General features: G+C 38.6%; 1 protein-coding gene across 1 annotated transcript in view; it reads right to left on the reverse strand.

The window, feature by feature from the left end:
• Positions 1-17462, reverse strand: part of lgr4 (leucine-rich repeat containing G protein-coupled receptor 4) — a 183217-nt gene that overhangs the window by 18783 nt on the left and 146972 nt on the right. Inside the window, exons 8-14 of the mRNA XM_068046475.1 lie at positions 13066-13137; positions 12906-12977; positions 9031-9102; positions 7993-8058; positions 1957-2028; positions 767-838; positions 298-423 (exon numbers count right to left, since the gene is read on the reverse strand). Coding sequence (XP_067902576.1) covers positions 298-423; positions 767-838; positions 1957-2028; positions 7993-8058; positions 9031-9102; positions 12906-12977; positions 13066-13137 — 552 coding nt within the window. The remainder of the gene's footprint in view (positions 1-297; positions 424-766; positions 839-1956; positions 2029-7992; positions 8059-9030; positions 9103-12905; positions 12978-13065; positions 13138-17462) is intronic.

Here is a 17462-nt window from a genome sequence, read left to right on the forward strand (position 1 = left end):
ACCCCTCCAAGACCAAAATATTCTTCCCGAGGTGCAGTGCCTTGAACTGAATGCCAGTCCTCCAGGTGCGGTTTAGCTGGAGCTCTATACAGTGGTAGTATAACTTCCACCCCTCTGTAATTCTTGATCTCTGTAACTTGGTTCAAAAATTATAGATTAAAAAAAATGTAGGAGTACAACATATATTGCATTAGAGTTTGTTCTCTACATCATAACTACGCAAGTCTTACTACACAGTAATGACTTTAAAATAAACTTTAAAAGCTTAACAGTAGCCAGGGAACACAAAAAGCAAACCTAAGCTTTTGGAGGTCCTCTGCTATCAGCAGTTCCTTTAGGTCAGTATTTCCAGAAAGTTTAAGTTGATTTAGTCCTTCTAGCCCAGCTGTTGGGAAATAATTCAACTGATTCGAACTTAAGTCTCTGGAAAGTGAACAAAACATGTGAACTAGTGCATTCTAGCAGATAAACGTGGCATAATATGCTGCTCTAGAAAAACTGACAAATAATCAAATTTCAATTTATAAAACAAAATCATAGATTAAGCTAAAATTACAGTGCCTTTGTTGATTTGCAGATTAGATGTTAATTCTGGACAAAACTTTCACCAATTAGACATAATTTTCAAACTCATGCTGAGAAGAAAAGTTCAAAAGTAAAAGTAGAACTAATGATATACCAGTGATTTAGTACAAAATTCAATATTTAACCAAATATAAATGCAAAGTTAGCATGAATGAAGTGCTTGAAACAATAGGTCACTTACAAGTTAGTCAGTTCAGTCAAAGAAATTAATGCATTCTTGTGGATTGTAGAGATCTGGTTCTTACTTAGGTCACTATAATGGGGGGACAAGATTATTTGTGCATTATTTCAAAAAGAGGAACTGGTTTGCATTGTGATTTTATCAAATATAACAGTGTTATTACTTTTACAACGTATGTCAGCCAAGAGCGACGTCTCAATTTATTCCATCTTCGCTGCCTCCGGAGAATATTTGGCATCAGGTGGCAGGACCGTATCTCCAACACAGAAGTCCTCGAGGCGGCCAACATCCCCAGCTTATACACACTACTGAGTCAGTGGCGCTTGAGATGGCTTGGCCATGTGAGCCGCATGGAAGATGCAGGATCCCCAAAGATACATTGTACAGCGAGCTCGCCACTGGTATCAGACCCACCGGCCGTCCATGTCTCCGCTTCAAAGACGTCTGCAAACGCGACATGAAGTCCTGTGACATTGATCACAAGTCGTGGGAGTCAGTTGCCAGCGTTCGCCAGAGCTGGCGGCCAGTCATTAAGGCGGGGCTAAAGTGTGGCGCGTCGAAGAGACTTAGCAGTTGGCAGGAAAAAAGACAAAAGTGCAAGGGGAGAACCAACTGTGTAACAGCCCTGACAATCAAATTTTTCTGCAGCACCTGTGGAAGAGCCTGTCACTCTAGAATTGGCCTTTATAGCCACTCCAGGCGCTGCTGCACAAACCAATGACCACCTCCAGGCGCTTACCCATTGTCTCCCGAGACAAGGAGGCCAAAGAGATTACTTTTACAAGTCAATGACAATTATGGCTACCCCTACAATTGTAACTTCAGTCACTTTCAGTAATTATTGTTATTAAAATCCCAGAAATACAACTTTCCAAGATTCCACTGCCAGAATAATTTTCCTACGTACACAAAGCACACATGGCTTGATTAGAAAACACCTTTCAGACACAACATTCCTGTCTAGTATTTCAAACAAGACTTCTGTACCTACACAAAAGAAAGTTCAATCAACAAAGACAGAATGATCTGTGTACAGACATCTCAGTAGAAGTCCACAGCCATGCTTACAGTTCACATTGTAAGGTGTGAAGGTAAGATGTTTAATCTGTCACACACCATGAAAGAAAGTCTGGTTCTGGCTTTGACAAAACGAATTGAGTAACTGGGCAAAACAGAAAATGAGTACTCACAGCAAATGCAGAGACACCATCCCCTGGAATGTGTCTGTTTTAATCTCTTTGATTTCATTGTGCTTTAAGGATCTGTGAAGATAAGTTAAAAAAAATCACCAGGGCGATTTAAAAATGTAATGGCAAAATGTGTTCTGGCAATATGTTTAATTACCAAAAAGAAGATAGAAAAGAGATCTAGTTTTATTGCTCCCAGTTTATCTTATGCTTATATCCAACATGGCACAACAATGGATTAATATAAATTGCAGGTTGGGGAATCTTGTCAACTGATCAATTCTTCACAAATATTTCTTACTGTAATTTATCAAGGGAACAATTAGCCCATAGCCAACGTAAATGAAACCACTGACATAACTATCATTGTGGCAGTTAAGGTCCAAATTTATCACAAACTGGTTTATTAGACTTATTTGGGAAAACTAAGGTGAGCATGGTCATATACATTTGTAAACTGCAAGGATACAACCTGAATCTACTAACAGGCACTTAGTGTGATAGATTTTCTGCACATCTCTGTGGTTACATGTTTAAGTCCTGCTTTATGAAAAGGTTCCAAGAAGCCTCAGTTATATGCTTTTTTTTTTGAAGCTGTAGATATGGTTTCCTTATATCTGCTGCTAATCAATTCAAGTCCCACGAGGCAAAGCAAAAACTCACCATTTCACAAGCAATATGCCTTTATAGACATAGCTCTCAGTAGTACAGCATAAATATATCGCAGCCATTGTTGCATACCCTTTGATACAGGCCAGGACTTTTCAGACAAGACAGCGATGACTGCAATGCCACAACAATGCTGTGTACAGGATGAACTTGCATGGGACACCACTTCATGCTATTAACTTTCCTTGTCCTTCCCATAATTAGTTTTGAATGGTTAACCAACAATAAAGAATTCATTTTGCTCTTTGTAAATGGATGTACTGAATAAACTGCTGTTGCAGAACTGGATTTTAGCATATTTCTCAGCTTGCCTACAATTTCAGATAAAGGGCTTAATAGCAGTGATAGGCTGTACAGTTCTACTAACCTACACCAATGAGTAAAGCTACCTTAGCAGAGAAGGTAAACATTTTGTCTCCCCTCCCACCCTAAGAAATACTTATTTAAAAAACCTAAACAAATAAGGATTGATGATGCCTACAAGAAATTGTAAACACATACAATGTGTCTAGATTGTGTAGGAACCAACCTTTAAGTAGACTGCAAAAATTGTGTAATGATTTAAGTCCCACGATAATACAATATCTATTATGTTGCCTCCTATTGGCCCTCCAGCCTCGGGGGCCCTTAATTGGAGGGGGCTCCCAGAAGCGGCCTCTTAAATGGGCATCTCCGCGAAAATCTCTTCAAAAGATTTCAATCTGGATTTAGCCAGGTGTCAGGATCAGGACCCTGAAACCAAAATTCAGCCCATCCTCTCAGCATCGACCCTGTCACGCCCCCTCAGATTCTTACATATTTCAATAAGATCGCTTCTCATTCTTCTAAAATCCAATTACAGGCCCAACCTGCTCAACCGTTCCTCATAAGACAACTTCTTCATCCCAGGAACCAACTGAGTGAAGCTTCTCTGAACTGCTTCCAATGCAAGTATATCCCTCCTTAAATAAGAAAATCAAAACTCTACATGGTACTTTTGGGTATGGTCTCACCAACACCCTGTACAGTTTAGCAAGACTTCCCTACGTTCTGTAGCGATAATGATTATCTTAAGTTCCTCCATGCTTTTTGCTCCCTGATTTTTTTTTCCTATTATTGGGATGCTTTTAGTGTATTCTACCATGAAGACAAATACAAAATATTTGTTCAAAGTCTCTGCCATTTCCTTGTTTCCCATTATTAATTTCCTAGTCTCATCTTCTAAGGGACCAGCCTTTACTTCAGCTACATTGTTCCTTTTTATGCATTTATAGAAGCTCTTACTGTCTTTAGTTCAGGGTCAAACAGGACAATGAGGCCTTAAACAGTCCATTCATGGCTCCCAAGAGAAAGCAGCAAGTTGGATCGCCCACCAGAGGAAATGGTTTCTCTCTATCTACTTCAGCCTATCCTTCTATGCTCGTCCTCCTCAACTACTCCTTGTGGTAATGAGTTTCATATTCTAACCACTCTCTGGGTAAATATGTTTCTGCTGAATTCCCTACTGGATTTATTAGTGGCTATCTCATAATTATGATCTTTTGTTTGGTCTTGCCCACAAGTGTAAACATCATCTCTACATTTACCCTATAAACCTTTTCATAATATTGAAAGACCAGTTTCTGGTCACCCCTCAGTCCTCTCTTTTCTCAAGAAAGAAAAAAAGCCCCAGTCTGTTCAATCTTTACTGATAGCTATTATCCTCTCAGCTCTGGTGTCATCATAGTAATTCTATTTTTTTTATGCACCTTCTCCAGTGCCTCTTTATCCTTTTAATATTATGGAGACCATAACCCTTCACAATACTCTAAATGTGGTATAACAAGGTTCTATACAAGTTTAACGTAACTTCTCTGCTTTTCTATCCCTCTATTCCATGAGCTAAAATTTTGTCAGTTAAAATATATTCTAGACCTATCCATAAAGCATTTCCCACTGGATTAAAGGACTTGTACAAAGGCTCCTTAATTGGCTGCATTTGGCAACATTGATAGAGAGTTCATTTTGTGGAAGACATATGATCAGAAGCTGGTGGAACAGTGGTAAACAGCTTGCAAAATTTCCTGCCTGTTTATCATTTGACATTGCAGCATTGGTACAGAGTTCATTTTATGCAAGAAAAGTGTTTTGGTGGGGTGGATTATTGCAATACTGAATATTGAAGTTTGTTAAAAATTCAGATGTATTTGATAATTCATATATTCTTCCAGATTCACTCCAACGATTATTTATTTTAAACTGTTGTACAAATATTACATTTTTCACTTGGAGTTAATCTTGTACTTAATCTGGTCTGGCTAACAGAAGACTTGCTATACTGCAATCCTAAAAGCTGCTCAATAAAATATATTACAAATATAAACACTCAACCTATATTTAAAATTACAAGTGAACTGTCATTCCAACTATTTTAAATTCAACATTTTGAACACACCCACACAACTTCATTACTTCAGTTTGACAACACTGCCTAGGCAGCATCTCTGAGTCTCACTGTTACGAACATATGAATTAGGAGGAGTAGTAGGCCACTCGGCCCGTCGAGCCTGCTCCGCCATTCAATAAGTTCATGGCTGAACTGATTACTCCACATTTCCACCTACCCCTGATAACCTCCCACCCCCTTGCTTATCAAGAATCTATCTACCTCTATCTTAAAAATATTCAAAGACTCTGCTTCCACTGCCTTTTGAGGAAGAGAGTTCCAAAGACTCACGACCCTCAGAGAAAAAATTTCTCCTCATCTCGGTCTTAAATGGGCGACCCCTTATTTTAAAACAATGACCCTAGTTCTAGATTCTCCCACAAGGGGAAACATCCTTTCCACATCCACCCTGTCAAGACCCCTCAGGATCTTATATGTTTCAATCAAGTCACCTCTTACTCTTCTAAATTCCAATGGATACAAACCTAGCCTGTCCAATCTTTCCTCGTAAGACAAGCCTCCAGGTATTAGTCTAGTAAACCTTCTCTGTACTGCCTCCAACTCATTTACATCCTTCTTTAAAAAAGGAGACCTGTACTCCAGATGTGGTCTCACCAATGCCCTGTATAGCTGAAGCATAACCTCCCTACTTTTGTATTCAACTCCCCTCGCGATAAACGATAAAATTCTATTAGCTTTCCTAATTATGGGCTGTACCTGCATAATAACCTTTTGCAATTCATGCACTAGGACACCCAGATCCCTCTGCATCTCAGAGCTACGCAATCTCTCACCATTTAGATAATATGCTTCTTTTTTAATCTTCCTGCCAAAGTGAACATTTTCACACTTTCCCACATTATACTCCATTTGCCAGGTCTTTGCCCACTCACTTAACCTATCTATGTCCTTTTCACCAGTTGCTTTCCTACCTATCCTTGTGTGTCATCAGCAAATTTAGCAAGCATACCTTCAGTCCCTTCATCTGAGTCATTTATATAAATTTATATAAAAAGTTGAGGCCTCAGCAAAGATCCCTGTGGCACACCACTCGTTACAATTTGCCAACCAGAAAATGACCCATTTATGCCTACTCTCTGTTTCCTGTTAACTAGACAATCTTCTATCCATGGCAATGTTACCACCTACACCATGAGCTTTAATTTTCTGCAATAACCTTTGATGTGGTACCTTATCAAATACCTTCTGGAAATCTAAGTACAATACATCCACCAGTTCCCCTGTATCCACAGCACATATAACTCCCTCAAAGACTCCAACAAATTGGTGAAACATGATTTCCCTTTCACAAAACCATGTTGACTCTGCCTGATTACCTTGAATTTTTCTAAATGCCCTGCTATACTGTCTCTAATAATAGCTAACATTTCCCCTAAGCTAACTGGCCTGTAGTTTCCTGCTTTCTGTCTCCCTCCCTTTTTGAATAAAGGAGTTACATTCGCTATTTTCCAGTCTAATGGAACCTTCCCCGAATCTAGGGAATTTTGGAAAATTAAAACTAACGCATCAACTATCTCACTAGCCACTTCTTTTAATACTCTAGGATGAAGTCCATCAGGACCCAGGGACTTGTCAGTCTGCAGTTCCAACAATTTGTTCATTACTGCTTCCCTGGTGATTTTAATTTTCTTGAGTTCCTCCCTCCCTTCCATTTCCTGACTTACAGCTAACACTAGGGTGTTACTTGCATCCTCAATAGTGAAGACTGATGCAAAATGTCTGTTCAATTCATCTGCCAGCTCCTTATTATTAATTACAAATTCCTCAGACTCACTTTCTATAGGACCAACGCTCACTTTGTTAACTCATTTCTTTTTAAAATATCTATAGAAACTCTTACTATCTGTCTTTATATTTCTAGCTAGTTTTCTCTTGTACTCTAATTTTACCTTCCTTATCAATCTCTTAGTCAATCTTTGCTGTTTTTTATATTCTGTCCAATCTTCTGACCTGCCTCCCATCTTTGTGCAATTATAGGCTTTTTCTTTAAGTCTGATACTATCTTAACTGTTTCAGTTAACCATGGATGGTGGGTCCCAGCCTTGGAATTTTTATTTCTTGTTGAAATGTACCTATTCTGCGTTTTCTAAAAAAATATCCCCTTAAATGTCTGCCACTGCATCTCTATTGATCTATCCCTTAACCTGATTTGCCAGTTCACTTTGAATGCTAGCTCTGCTTTCGTGCCCTCATAATTGCCCTAATTTAAGTTTAAAATACTGGTCTCTCCCTCAAACTGAACGTAAAATTCAATCATATTATGATCGCTGCTACCTTGGGGCGCCTTAACTATGAGGTCATTAATGAATCCTGTCCTAATTTTTCCAGAAGGACACAAACATTTATTACTTAATGATCCAAAAATAAAAATTTAACAGTATCCTCAAAGAGATAACAATGACTTTTGTTATTTTTAAAATAGCTTTTCAACCCTTCCAAGTATGACCGGATCTCCAGGTACAGTAATCGACTGGTTATGGAGCTAGAATAACCTAGAAGTTAAGCTCAAATCCCACTATGTGCAATTGAGTTCAATAAACCCGGTTATTTTGAGGGCTAGCTCCAGATAAAATGACCATGAAAGTGGCCATATTTTTGTGAAAACTGAACTGCTTCACTAATGTCCTTCAGAGAAGGGACTTATCACCTATATCTAGTCTTGTTCACATATGATGCCAGCCTCAAACTATTTGACAGACTCTTAATGCCCTCAGAGAAATTACATATGGATAATAAATACTACCTTGCCAACTTTCACACACATCCCAAGAACAAAGACAAAAACACTTTAGATATTTCAAAATATTTATTCCTTCACACTCTTTATATTTTAACCACTGTAATCATGGGCTTGAAAATATCAAACTTAACATATTTTTGGGATTGTCTGTCGACTTAGCAGAGCAAAAGAATGAATTTTAAAATTTAAAAAAATGCGAACTTACATTTCCTCTAATGCTGAACAACCCTGGAAACTTGGTAGCTCCTCTATCTGATTATACGACAAGTCCCTATGATGAAAAACACATATTTTGTAATTAAGCAGGTTTGAAAAAATACATACATTCCTCCCCAACTATTGAAAGTCAAATCCAATTTCGAAATAAAATATATAACATTATCAGAACCTTTCTGCAAAGTTCCAATTTCTGTTAACTGTTCAGGAAAACTTGGGTCAAATTCTCTATTCACAAACGAAAACAGAAAATGCTATAAATACTCAGCAGGTCAGGCAGCACCTGTGGAGAGAGAAACAGAGTTAACATTTCGGGCTGATGACCTCTCATTAGAACTGAAATGTTAACTGTTTTTCTCTCTCCCTCTCTTTACAGATGCTGACTGACCTGGTAAGTATTTCCATCATTTTCTGTTTTTATTTCGGATTTTGTAGCAGTTTGCTCGAGTTATCAATCTTGCAGCCACCCACATGCTCTAAAAACTTTCCAAAAGTTTATTCAAGTTATTTTTATTTTAAATGTAAAACATTAGATAATAAAATGTTATACTTGTTACTGAGTTATTGAACACAGAAAGGTTGCTTATGTGGATGTTTTAATCTATTTGCTAGCTCTATTAGCTACATTACATTACAAAAGGCCTCTCAGTTCTGATGCTCCTTCAATTCTATACTACACGGTATCACGTTCTATATCGTTTACAGTACTCCATGCCTCAAAGTGCCAAATGACTCAGCTCCTCCTTAACAAAGGGCGTGACTGAAAACGCAACTAAAGCCTCAACAATCTTTGCTCTGTAACCACAGCCATTACTGGATCATCTTGGCTTTCATGACTAAAGCTAACTCAAGCCATTCAAGTCCTTCATAACTTTTGTCATGAACCCTCATAATATTTACAAGTTATACAACCGATAATCGTTTATGTTTTGGAATTAGTATGAAAAGAAGTAAAAACATTTCAAACTAGTTGAACTTAATACATTGATAATTTGCTTTTCTAGTGATGACTGAAGTCCAAACTTACAAAAACCTAAGCATCTTCAGTTGTTGGCACAAGTCAGGTGGGATTCTGCTTATTCTGGTTCCTGTCAAGGTGCTGAATCAAAGAAACATACCAAAGCAAAATAGTCAATTTCACTGTATCTAGCAGACTTTCAGAGAATAAAAATATTGGTACTTTAGCCTCTTCTGAATAAGTTGAGTTTCACAGTTAAAGCACTGCTCCCTCATTAATACCATCTGTCAGGATGTGGGGACTCAGGAGTGACAAGTACATCTGCATGTCATTTAAGCACTGAAGACTAACCCGGTCACAATTTTGAATCCATCACGCCAATCTTTTGAATCGATGCTTTTTACTGAATCGATTAATAAAAGTCAATAAGTAATATTTTTCAAAAAGCTATTATTTCAGTCAGATTAGATGTGAAAGGGAGACACAAGAAAGCCAGCGAAGCATTTAAAATAAAAAAAGTTTTTAAAAATCAGAAGCATGCACATGCATTATGAAGTCAATGTACAATTTTGTTGGACGGTACTTACAGGAAATTACATGAGCACATTGAGGTGATTATAAATATTATAGTAGTATTGCTTATTTCTGCAGTGTGCAAGATGACCAAATAAAATAAATCTAAACCAAGAGTTCCCTGAACTTGCTGGTAGGTTTAGGATTAAGATAAGATAGCAGCTACAAATTGGTCAGGTTTCTTGTAATGTAAATTTTTTTGTTTCTGTCTGAAAGAGGAAATCAAAATATATTTACATTTTCACAGATGCTGTAAGGCCTTCATGCTAGAAGGTTTCATATAAATAGAGTTTTACACTACAAAAGATGGTCATCTGGTCTTATACCCGTGAGGTTTTCAAACACTTAGTCCGATTCCTCTGCAGTTCCCGATACCCTTATAAAAATTTTACTTTTTCCCATTTCCCCTTTATAAGTAATTCTGAATTCTGCTTCAATCTAAAGCAAAGTTAAATAGAAATTACAACACAGAACTAGGTCATTTCACCCAACTAATCTGTGTTGCTATTTATCCTTTACATGAGCAGTAGTCCCAAATCACATAAATCCCATATCTCTTTATCTCCTTTTCCTTCAATCAAATTTCTAACCTATCCCTAAATATTGACATGGTCTGTGTATTACACAGCTTCACAATCCCATGTAGAAAAAGTTTCTCCTGCTTTCCATTCTTTGAATTAATGACAATTATGCCAGTTCATCATCTGCATGCAAATGTCTAAATTATGACTTAATTTGATTTGTTCATGGTATGTGGACATCACTGGCAAGGGCAGCATTTATTGCCCATCGCTAACTGCCCTCAAGAAGATGGTGGTAAGCTACCTTCTTGAACCACTGCAGTCTGCGCGGCACGCAAGTACAACTAAGCTGCTGTTACTTAAGGGGTTCCAGGATTTTGACACAGTGAATGACATGTGACTTGGAGGGGAACGTGCAGGTGGTGGAGTTTCCTTGCGCCTGCTGCCCTTAATCTTCTAGGTGGTAGAGATTCCGGGCTAGAAAGGTGCTGTCAAAGAAGGCTTGGTGAGTTGCTTGTAGGTGCAACCAGTAGTGGAAGGTAGTGATGGAGTGCCGATCAAGCAGGCTGTTTTGTCCTGGATGGTGTCAAGCTTGAGTATTGTTGGAGCTGCACTCATCCAGGCAAATGAAGAGTATTCCATCACACCCCTGACTTGTGCCTTGTAGATGGTGGAAAAGCTTTGGGAAGTCACAAGGTGAGTTAAGTGCTGCAGAATAGCCAGCGTCTCTGACTTGCTCTTGTAGCCACAGCTTTTGTGTGGAGGTCATAGAATCATAGAGTCAGCATCATCCCATTTAAGTTTCTGGTCAGTGGTGATCCCCAGAATGTTGATGGGATGGAATTCGGCAATGGTAATGTGAACACTGGAGGTGGTCAGACTCTCTTGTTGGAAACTGTCATTGCCTGGCACTTGTGTGGCACCAAATGTTACTTGCCACTGAGCAACCCAAACCTGAATGTTGTCCAGGTCTTGCTGCATGGGGACACAGACTGCTTAATTATGTGAGCAATTGTGGATGGAACGAACACTGTGCAATTGTGAGCGAACATCCTCACTTTTGACATTACGATGGAGGAAAGGGTAGATTAAAAGGCAGTTCTGGCATTATTACTGGCACGCGATTTCTCTTCGCATATAGTTAGAAGATATGCTGTCCCCATCATGTACAGTGCCGGTTAGGCACAATTTAACAAGTTCAGTATATACACTGCAGTAAATTAATATTAAAAAAATGCTCAAAGACAGAACAGAATGTATTTTGTCTCTTTTACCCTCCAGATTCACCTACATAAAGAGGATTCACCTCACAGACATACTTAAAGGGGGTTCACCTTTAACAAAAGGCAATAAATGCTGCCCTTGCCAGTGATGTATAATTTTTAAAAAACATTTCCCTTTGTTCCTTTGATAATGATCTTAAAACTATTCCTCCCAGTTACTGACTCATTAACCAGTGGAAATAGTTTTTTCTTCCTCATTGACTAACAAAACCCCTCAATTTTAAGCACCTCTGCCAGGTCTTCTCATAACCCTTCTTGGTTAATGAAACAGAGCCCCAGTTTCACAAGCCTTTCTTCTTCTAAAGCCGTCCATCCCTCGGATCATACTAGCAAATTTCTTCTGAACTCTTTGCGTGGCCTCAACATTCTTCATAAAAATTACACCGAACATTGGACACAATTTTTTATCTGCAGCTTAATGAACAAATTGTACTTACTGCCTTTGCCTTTCTAGAATTATTCATCCACTAAGGGCAAGACATTTTTAATCACATGCCAGCAATAGCATTATTCTTTATTTATTAGCAGATAAGTTTATGATAGTGACAGCAGCACAATAATTCAGATATTTCTAACATAGCTTCAATGAACCAACTGACTGGTTCAGTATAATGCAGTGAAAAATCAAAGGTCTTTCACCAGTAATTTGATAATATTTAAAGGAAATATTTTATGCATCTTATATCTGTCCACAGAATATCTGAATTTGGTAAATAAAAAGCTTATAATCTAAATTCTAACATCAGAAAATGTAGGTTATAATTTCCTCTGTTTACTTTCCCAAAGCCTTGTTTATTTTTGTACACTTTGGAGTTGTTTCTGTTACCTTATAGTTAGTAAGCTGTAACTTAAAAGTGAATGGGATCAAAACAGTGTGAAGATATACCATTAAGTGGATTGTCATCAACCTTTTATAATAGTTGAGCTTCACTGTTTGTTAGCTAAGCAGGTGTACAGAGTGAGCTGATGTGCAACAAGGGCCAGAAATGTCCCATATTTAATCCACAGACTGCGCTGAGCCAGTTGATTCTACTTGAGATGGTAAGAGCAGCACAGGCAGCCTGAGAACTCCAGGATTTGGAAAGGTGGTAGGGGAAACCATCCAAGGTTACCATGCAACAGCCCCCAACTATGTAGATGTCTGGTGAGGACAAGATTGGAGTAAGTTGTGATGCTTCAATTGTTAAGTACCTTGAGTCTAGACGAATGTTTAGATTTTAAAAAGGTGACCTGAAACAGATAATATGTATGATAACCTTTGAAACCCTGCATGGACTTGGCCTACTCTACCTGCAGAATCTTCTACAACTTTATATTCTACCCCGACTTCCCCATTCCTAAGACTCCAGGCTTTTTCACCCCTTTTCTTTTGTTGCATCATTGGTGACAGTCCTTCAGCTGGCCGAGTTCTACTCTTTGGAATCCCTTGCCTAAAAGGCTATACCCCTCTCTTCCTTTTAAAAACCTTTTCCTTGTTCAAGTCACTATTAAGACACTGGCCCTTCATATGTCATGTTAATATTTGACATTTATATATTCATCATTTCACACAAATCCAAGAACTTACAGAGACTGGAGTTCAGACAGATTCTGAAAAGCAGAAATCCCCACAGAAGAGATTGGGTTATCATACAGGTGTCTGAAAAATAAGAAACTGGTTGGTCAACCTACCCAGAGACAAGCATGAAACAAAAACAAAAATATTAAGTGGGGAGAGTTCTACTTACATAGTTCGAAGTAAAGGGTTTCCATTGAAAGCTTTATCCGGAATTACTGCAATGTTGTTACTATGGAAACCACTGCACCAAGAAACAAACACAGATTAGTTTTAAGCTCATTAAAGTCAAAACAAAACACTATGCCAAATATTTGACAGTCTCCAATTTCTAGCTGATCACATTTCAAAATTTGGACACAATCTCTCTCGCTTTTGTTTGAAAGGTAAAATGAACCGTAAAACTGACAATTTTGTTTAACTTAGTAATTTGATCGGTTTTCAACTTTACATTTTGGTTTGATGTTTTAGGTCACAGTCTTTCAGGCAAACCTATATTAAGGTTTAAGGGCAGTCCTGTAATACATCAGATCACAAGAATTGTTAGACGACAGGACGACCAAGCTCCGCCTAGTTCGGTTTCTACTATCCTGTTAGTCACATGATACAACGATAATGAGGTTCTTAACAAACCATGGCAATCTATCTTATCAATCAATCAGCCTACCACAGACCCATATATAAGGAAGTTTTAAAAACCATTTAAAAATCGGATTACTCACAGGTGGTGGATTGACACTGCGATTTAGAATTCTGTTGTGATATAGATTTTTTTGTGATAAACCTATTTTCAGCTGTATTAAACAAACTTTACCAAGTTACCACTCTTAAATACATCAAGGAATATGATTAAAGCAATTTTAAAAAATTGTTTTAAAACACTGCCCAATTGCCCAGGTTCATGGCAGATTTTATAGTGAAATGCAAATGAGTTGAAGCAGAAACTTGGGAGGGGGGAGGGAGAGAGATAAACCACATTTCAAAATGTGTGCAAGTTTCGGCAAAATTTGCATTGAAATTGCTGACTGGACCAAAAGTCTACCTTAAGGCACAGTTCTTCATGTATTTTATTCTATAGTTTTCTTTTTGTCCAAAGTTCTGTGACCCTAGCTGTTTTATATTACTCTTCTCACTTCCTATCCTAAATGTCTTTGAATGAATTTTCAGCATCAGTTTTGAATTTGTCAGCTTAGTTTTATATTGAAGCTCAATTAGATTTTTTTCTTAATCTCCTGGTACAGTTTCTGAGCCTTGATTTTTATTAAAAAATGCTCTAATCATATTTTTACACTTTTACATATCTCTGATCATAAACTTTTTGATAGGCAATGGCATAGTTCCTTTCAAGTACTACTCAGGCATTTGTACTGCCAATCATATGGATTTCCCACTTAACCTTTTAAAAGTTAGTCACGTTATAAATATAATAGTCTTATTTTATTTAATTTATTATACTTTCAAAGTAGCAGTGTGTCTAATGCACTCGAGAAGCAGATTTAAAGTACTACGCAATAAAAATCATACAAAAAAAAATTAGAGAAAGATTTTAATGCATTCAGATTCTGTACAGCAATAACTAGAACAACCAAGTTATTTCAAACCAAATATTTGTTATTGCTAATTCCGTAAATAATGTGTGAACCACAATTAGAAAAGGAGCAGGCAACCACTGCAATAACTTTTTTTTTTATTCGTTCATGGGATGTGGGCATCTATAAGTATTTCTGTAATTTAATACAATAAGACAATGTGAAATATACTGGCAATCCCCCCATATTAGGCAAAAGCAACCACAGCATTTCTTAAACATTAGCACGTTTTAAAAAAGCACTATAGGGTGAATCCTGGTCCATCGAGCAATGCTATGAATCACAAATTGCTCGTTCATTACTGCTAACACAGGTTTATGATGGTAAAAACCCTTTCTAAACTAGCTGCACAAACACTAATCTGTGGTTGGGATGTGAAGGTGAAAGAACCTTATTACACAGGCCACACTGCAGTCGGTCACCTAAAATGGTAGCATACCACCTACAAATCTAACTTAATGCTGACACTAATGGGACAAATATTTTCAAATGTAGCATGACAGGCAACATATCTTTTAATCCTTTTGTAACATTGGAATAAACAGCAAGTTCTGGCACTTAGAAATAAAATTCTCAAGAAAGGACCATTTCTGAAGGGAAAGGTTATTTCAGAACAAACTTGCACTTATATAATGCCTTCCAAAACTTCTGGACGTCCCAAAGCACTTTACACCCAATGAACTATTTTTGATGTATAAGGAAACATAGAAGCTAATTTGTAGACAGAAAGGTCCTATGAACAAGACAATAACCAAACAATCTACATCAGTGATGTTAGTTGAGGGATGAATTTTAGCCATGACACTGTGAAGAATTCTTCGAATAGTGCGATGGGATCCTTTACAGCTAGCTGAGGGCAGACTGCGCCTCATTTTAATGTCTCATCTGAAAGACAGCACCTGATAGTGCAGTGCTCCCTCAGTACTGCATTGCGTCAACCTAGATTACGTGCTCAAGTCTCTGAAATGGGACTGGAATCTGCAACTTTCCAACTCAGAGGCAAGAGTGCTACCACTGAGCCAAGGCTGACAATTTTAGAATTTTTAGAACATTTTTAGAACATTACAGCGCAGTACAGGCCCTTCGGCCCTCGATGTTGCGCCGACCTGTGAAACCATCTGACCTACACTATTCCATTTTCATCCATATGTCTATCCAATGACCACTTAAATGCCCTTAAAGTTGGCGAATCTACTACTGCTGCAGGCAGGGCGTTCCACGCCCTTACTACTCTCTGAGTAAAGAAACTACCTCTGACATCTGTCCTATATCTATCACCCCTCAACTTGAAGCTATGTCCCCTCGTGTTTGCCATCACCATCCGAGGAAAAAGACGCTCACTATCCACCCTATCTAACCCTCTGATTATCTTATATGTCTCTATTAAGTCACCTCTCCTCCTCCTTCTCTCCAACGAAAACAACCTCAAGTCCCTCAGCCTTTCCTCGTAAGACCTTCCCTCCATACCAGGCAACATCCTAGTAAATCTCCTCTGCACCCTTTCCATAGCTTCCACATCCGTCCTATAATGCGGTGACCAGAACTGCACGCAATACTCCAGGTGCGGTCTCACCAGAGTTTTGTACAGCTGCAGCATGACCTCGTGGCTCCGAAACTCGATCCCCCTACTAATAAAAGCTAACACACCATATGCCTTCTTAACAGCCCTATTAACCTGGGTAGCAACCTTCAGGAATTTATGCATCTGGACACCAAGATCTCTCTGTTCATCTACACTACCAAGAATCTTCCCATTAGCCCAGTACTCTGCATTCCTGTTACTCCTTCCAAAGTGAATCACCTCACACTTTTCCACATTAAACTCCATTTGCCATCTCTCAGCCCAGCTCTGCAGCCTATCTATGTCCCTCTGTACCCTACAACATCCTTCGGCACTATCCACAACTCCACCGACCTTAGTGTCATCCGCAAATTTACTAACCCACCCTTCTACACCCTCTTCCAGGTCATTTATAAAAATGACAAACAGCAGTGGCCCCAAAACAGATCCTTGCGGTACACCACTAGTAACTAAACTCCAGGATGAACATTTGCCATCAACCACCACCCTCTGTCTTCTTTCAGCTAGCCAATTTCTGATCCAAAGCTCTAAATCACCTTCAACCCCATACTTCCGTATTTTCTGCAATAGCCTACCGTGGGGAACCTTATCAAATGCCTTACTGAAATCCATATACACCACATCCACTGCTTTACCCTCATCCACCTGTTTGGTCACCTTCTCGAAAAACTCAATAAGGTTTGTGAGGCACGACCTACCCGTCACAAAACCGTGCTGACTATCTCTAATGAACTTATTCTTTTCAAGATGATTATAAATCCTGTCTCTTATAACCTTTTCCAACATTTTACCCACAACCGAAGTAAGGCTCACAGGTCTATAATTACCAGGGCTGTCTCTACTCCCCTTCTTGAACAAGGGGACAACATTTGCTATCCTCCAGTCTTCCGGCACTATTCCTGTCGACAATGACGACATAAAGATCAAGGACAAAGGCTCTGCAATCTCCTCCCTAGCTTCCCAGAGAATCCTAGGATAAATCCCATCTAGCCCAGGGGACTTATCTATTTTCACACTTTCAAAATTGATAACACCTCCTCCTTGTGAACCTCAATCCCATCTAGCCTAGTAGCCTGAATCTCAGTATTCTCCTCAACAACATTTTCTTTCTCTACTGTAAATACTGACGCAAAATATTCATTTAACACTTCCCCTATCTCCTCTGATTCCACACACAACTTCCCACTACTATCCTTGATTGGCCCTAATCTAACTCTAGTCATTCTTTTATTCCTGATATACCTATAGAAAGCCTTAGGGTTTTCCCTGATCCTATCCGCCAATGACTTCTCGTGTCCTCTCCTTGCTCTTCTTAGCTCTCCCTTTAGATCCTTCCTGGCTAGCTTGTAGCTCTCAAGCGCCCTAACTGAGCCTTCACGTCTCATCCTAACATAAGCC

This window comes from Heterodontus francisci, chromosome 14 (genome assembly GCF_036365525.1).
Source record: "Heterodontus francisci isolate sHetFra1 chromosome 14, sHetFra1.hap1, whole genome shotgun sequence".
NCBI lineage: Eukaryota > Metazoa > Chordata > Chondrichthyes > Heterodontiformes > Heterodontidae > Heterodontus > Heterodontus francisci.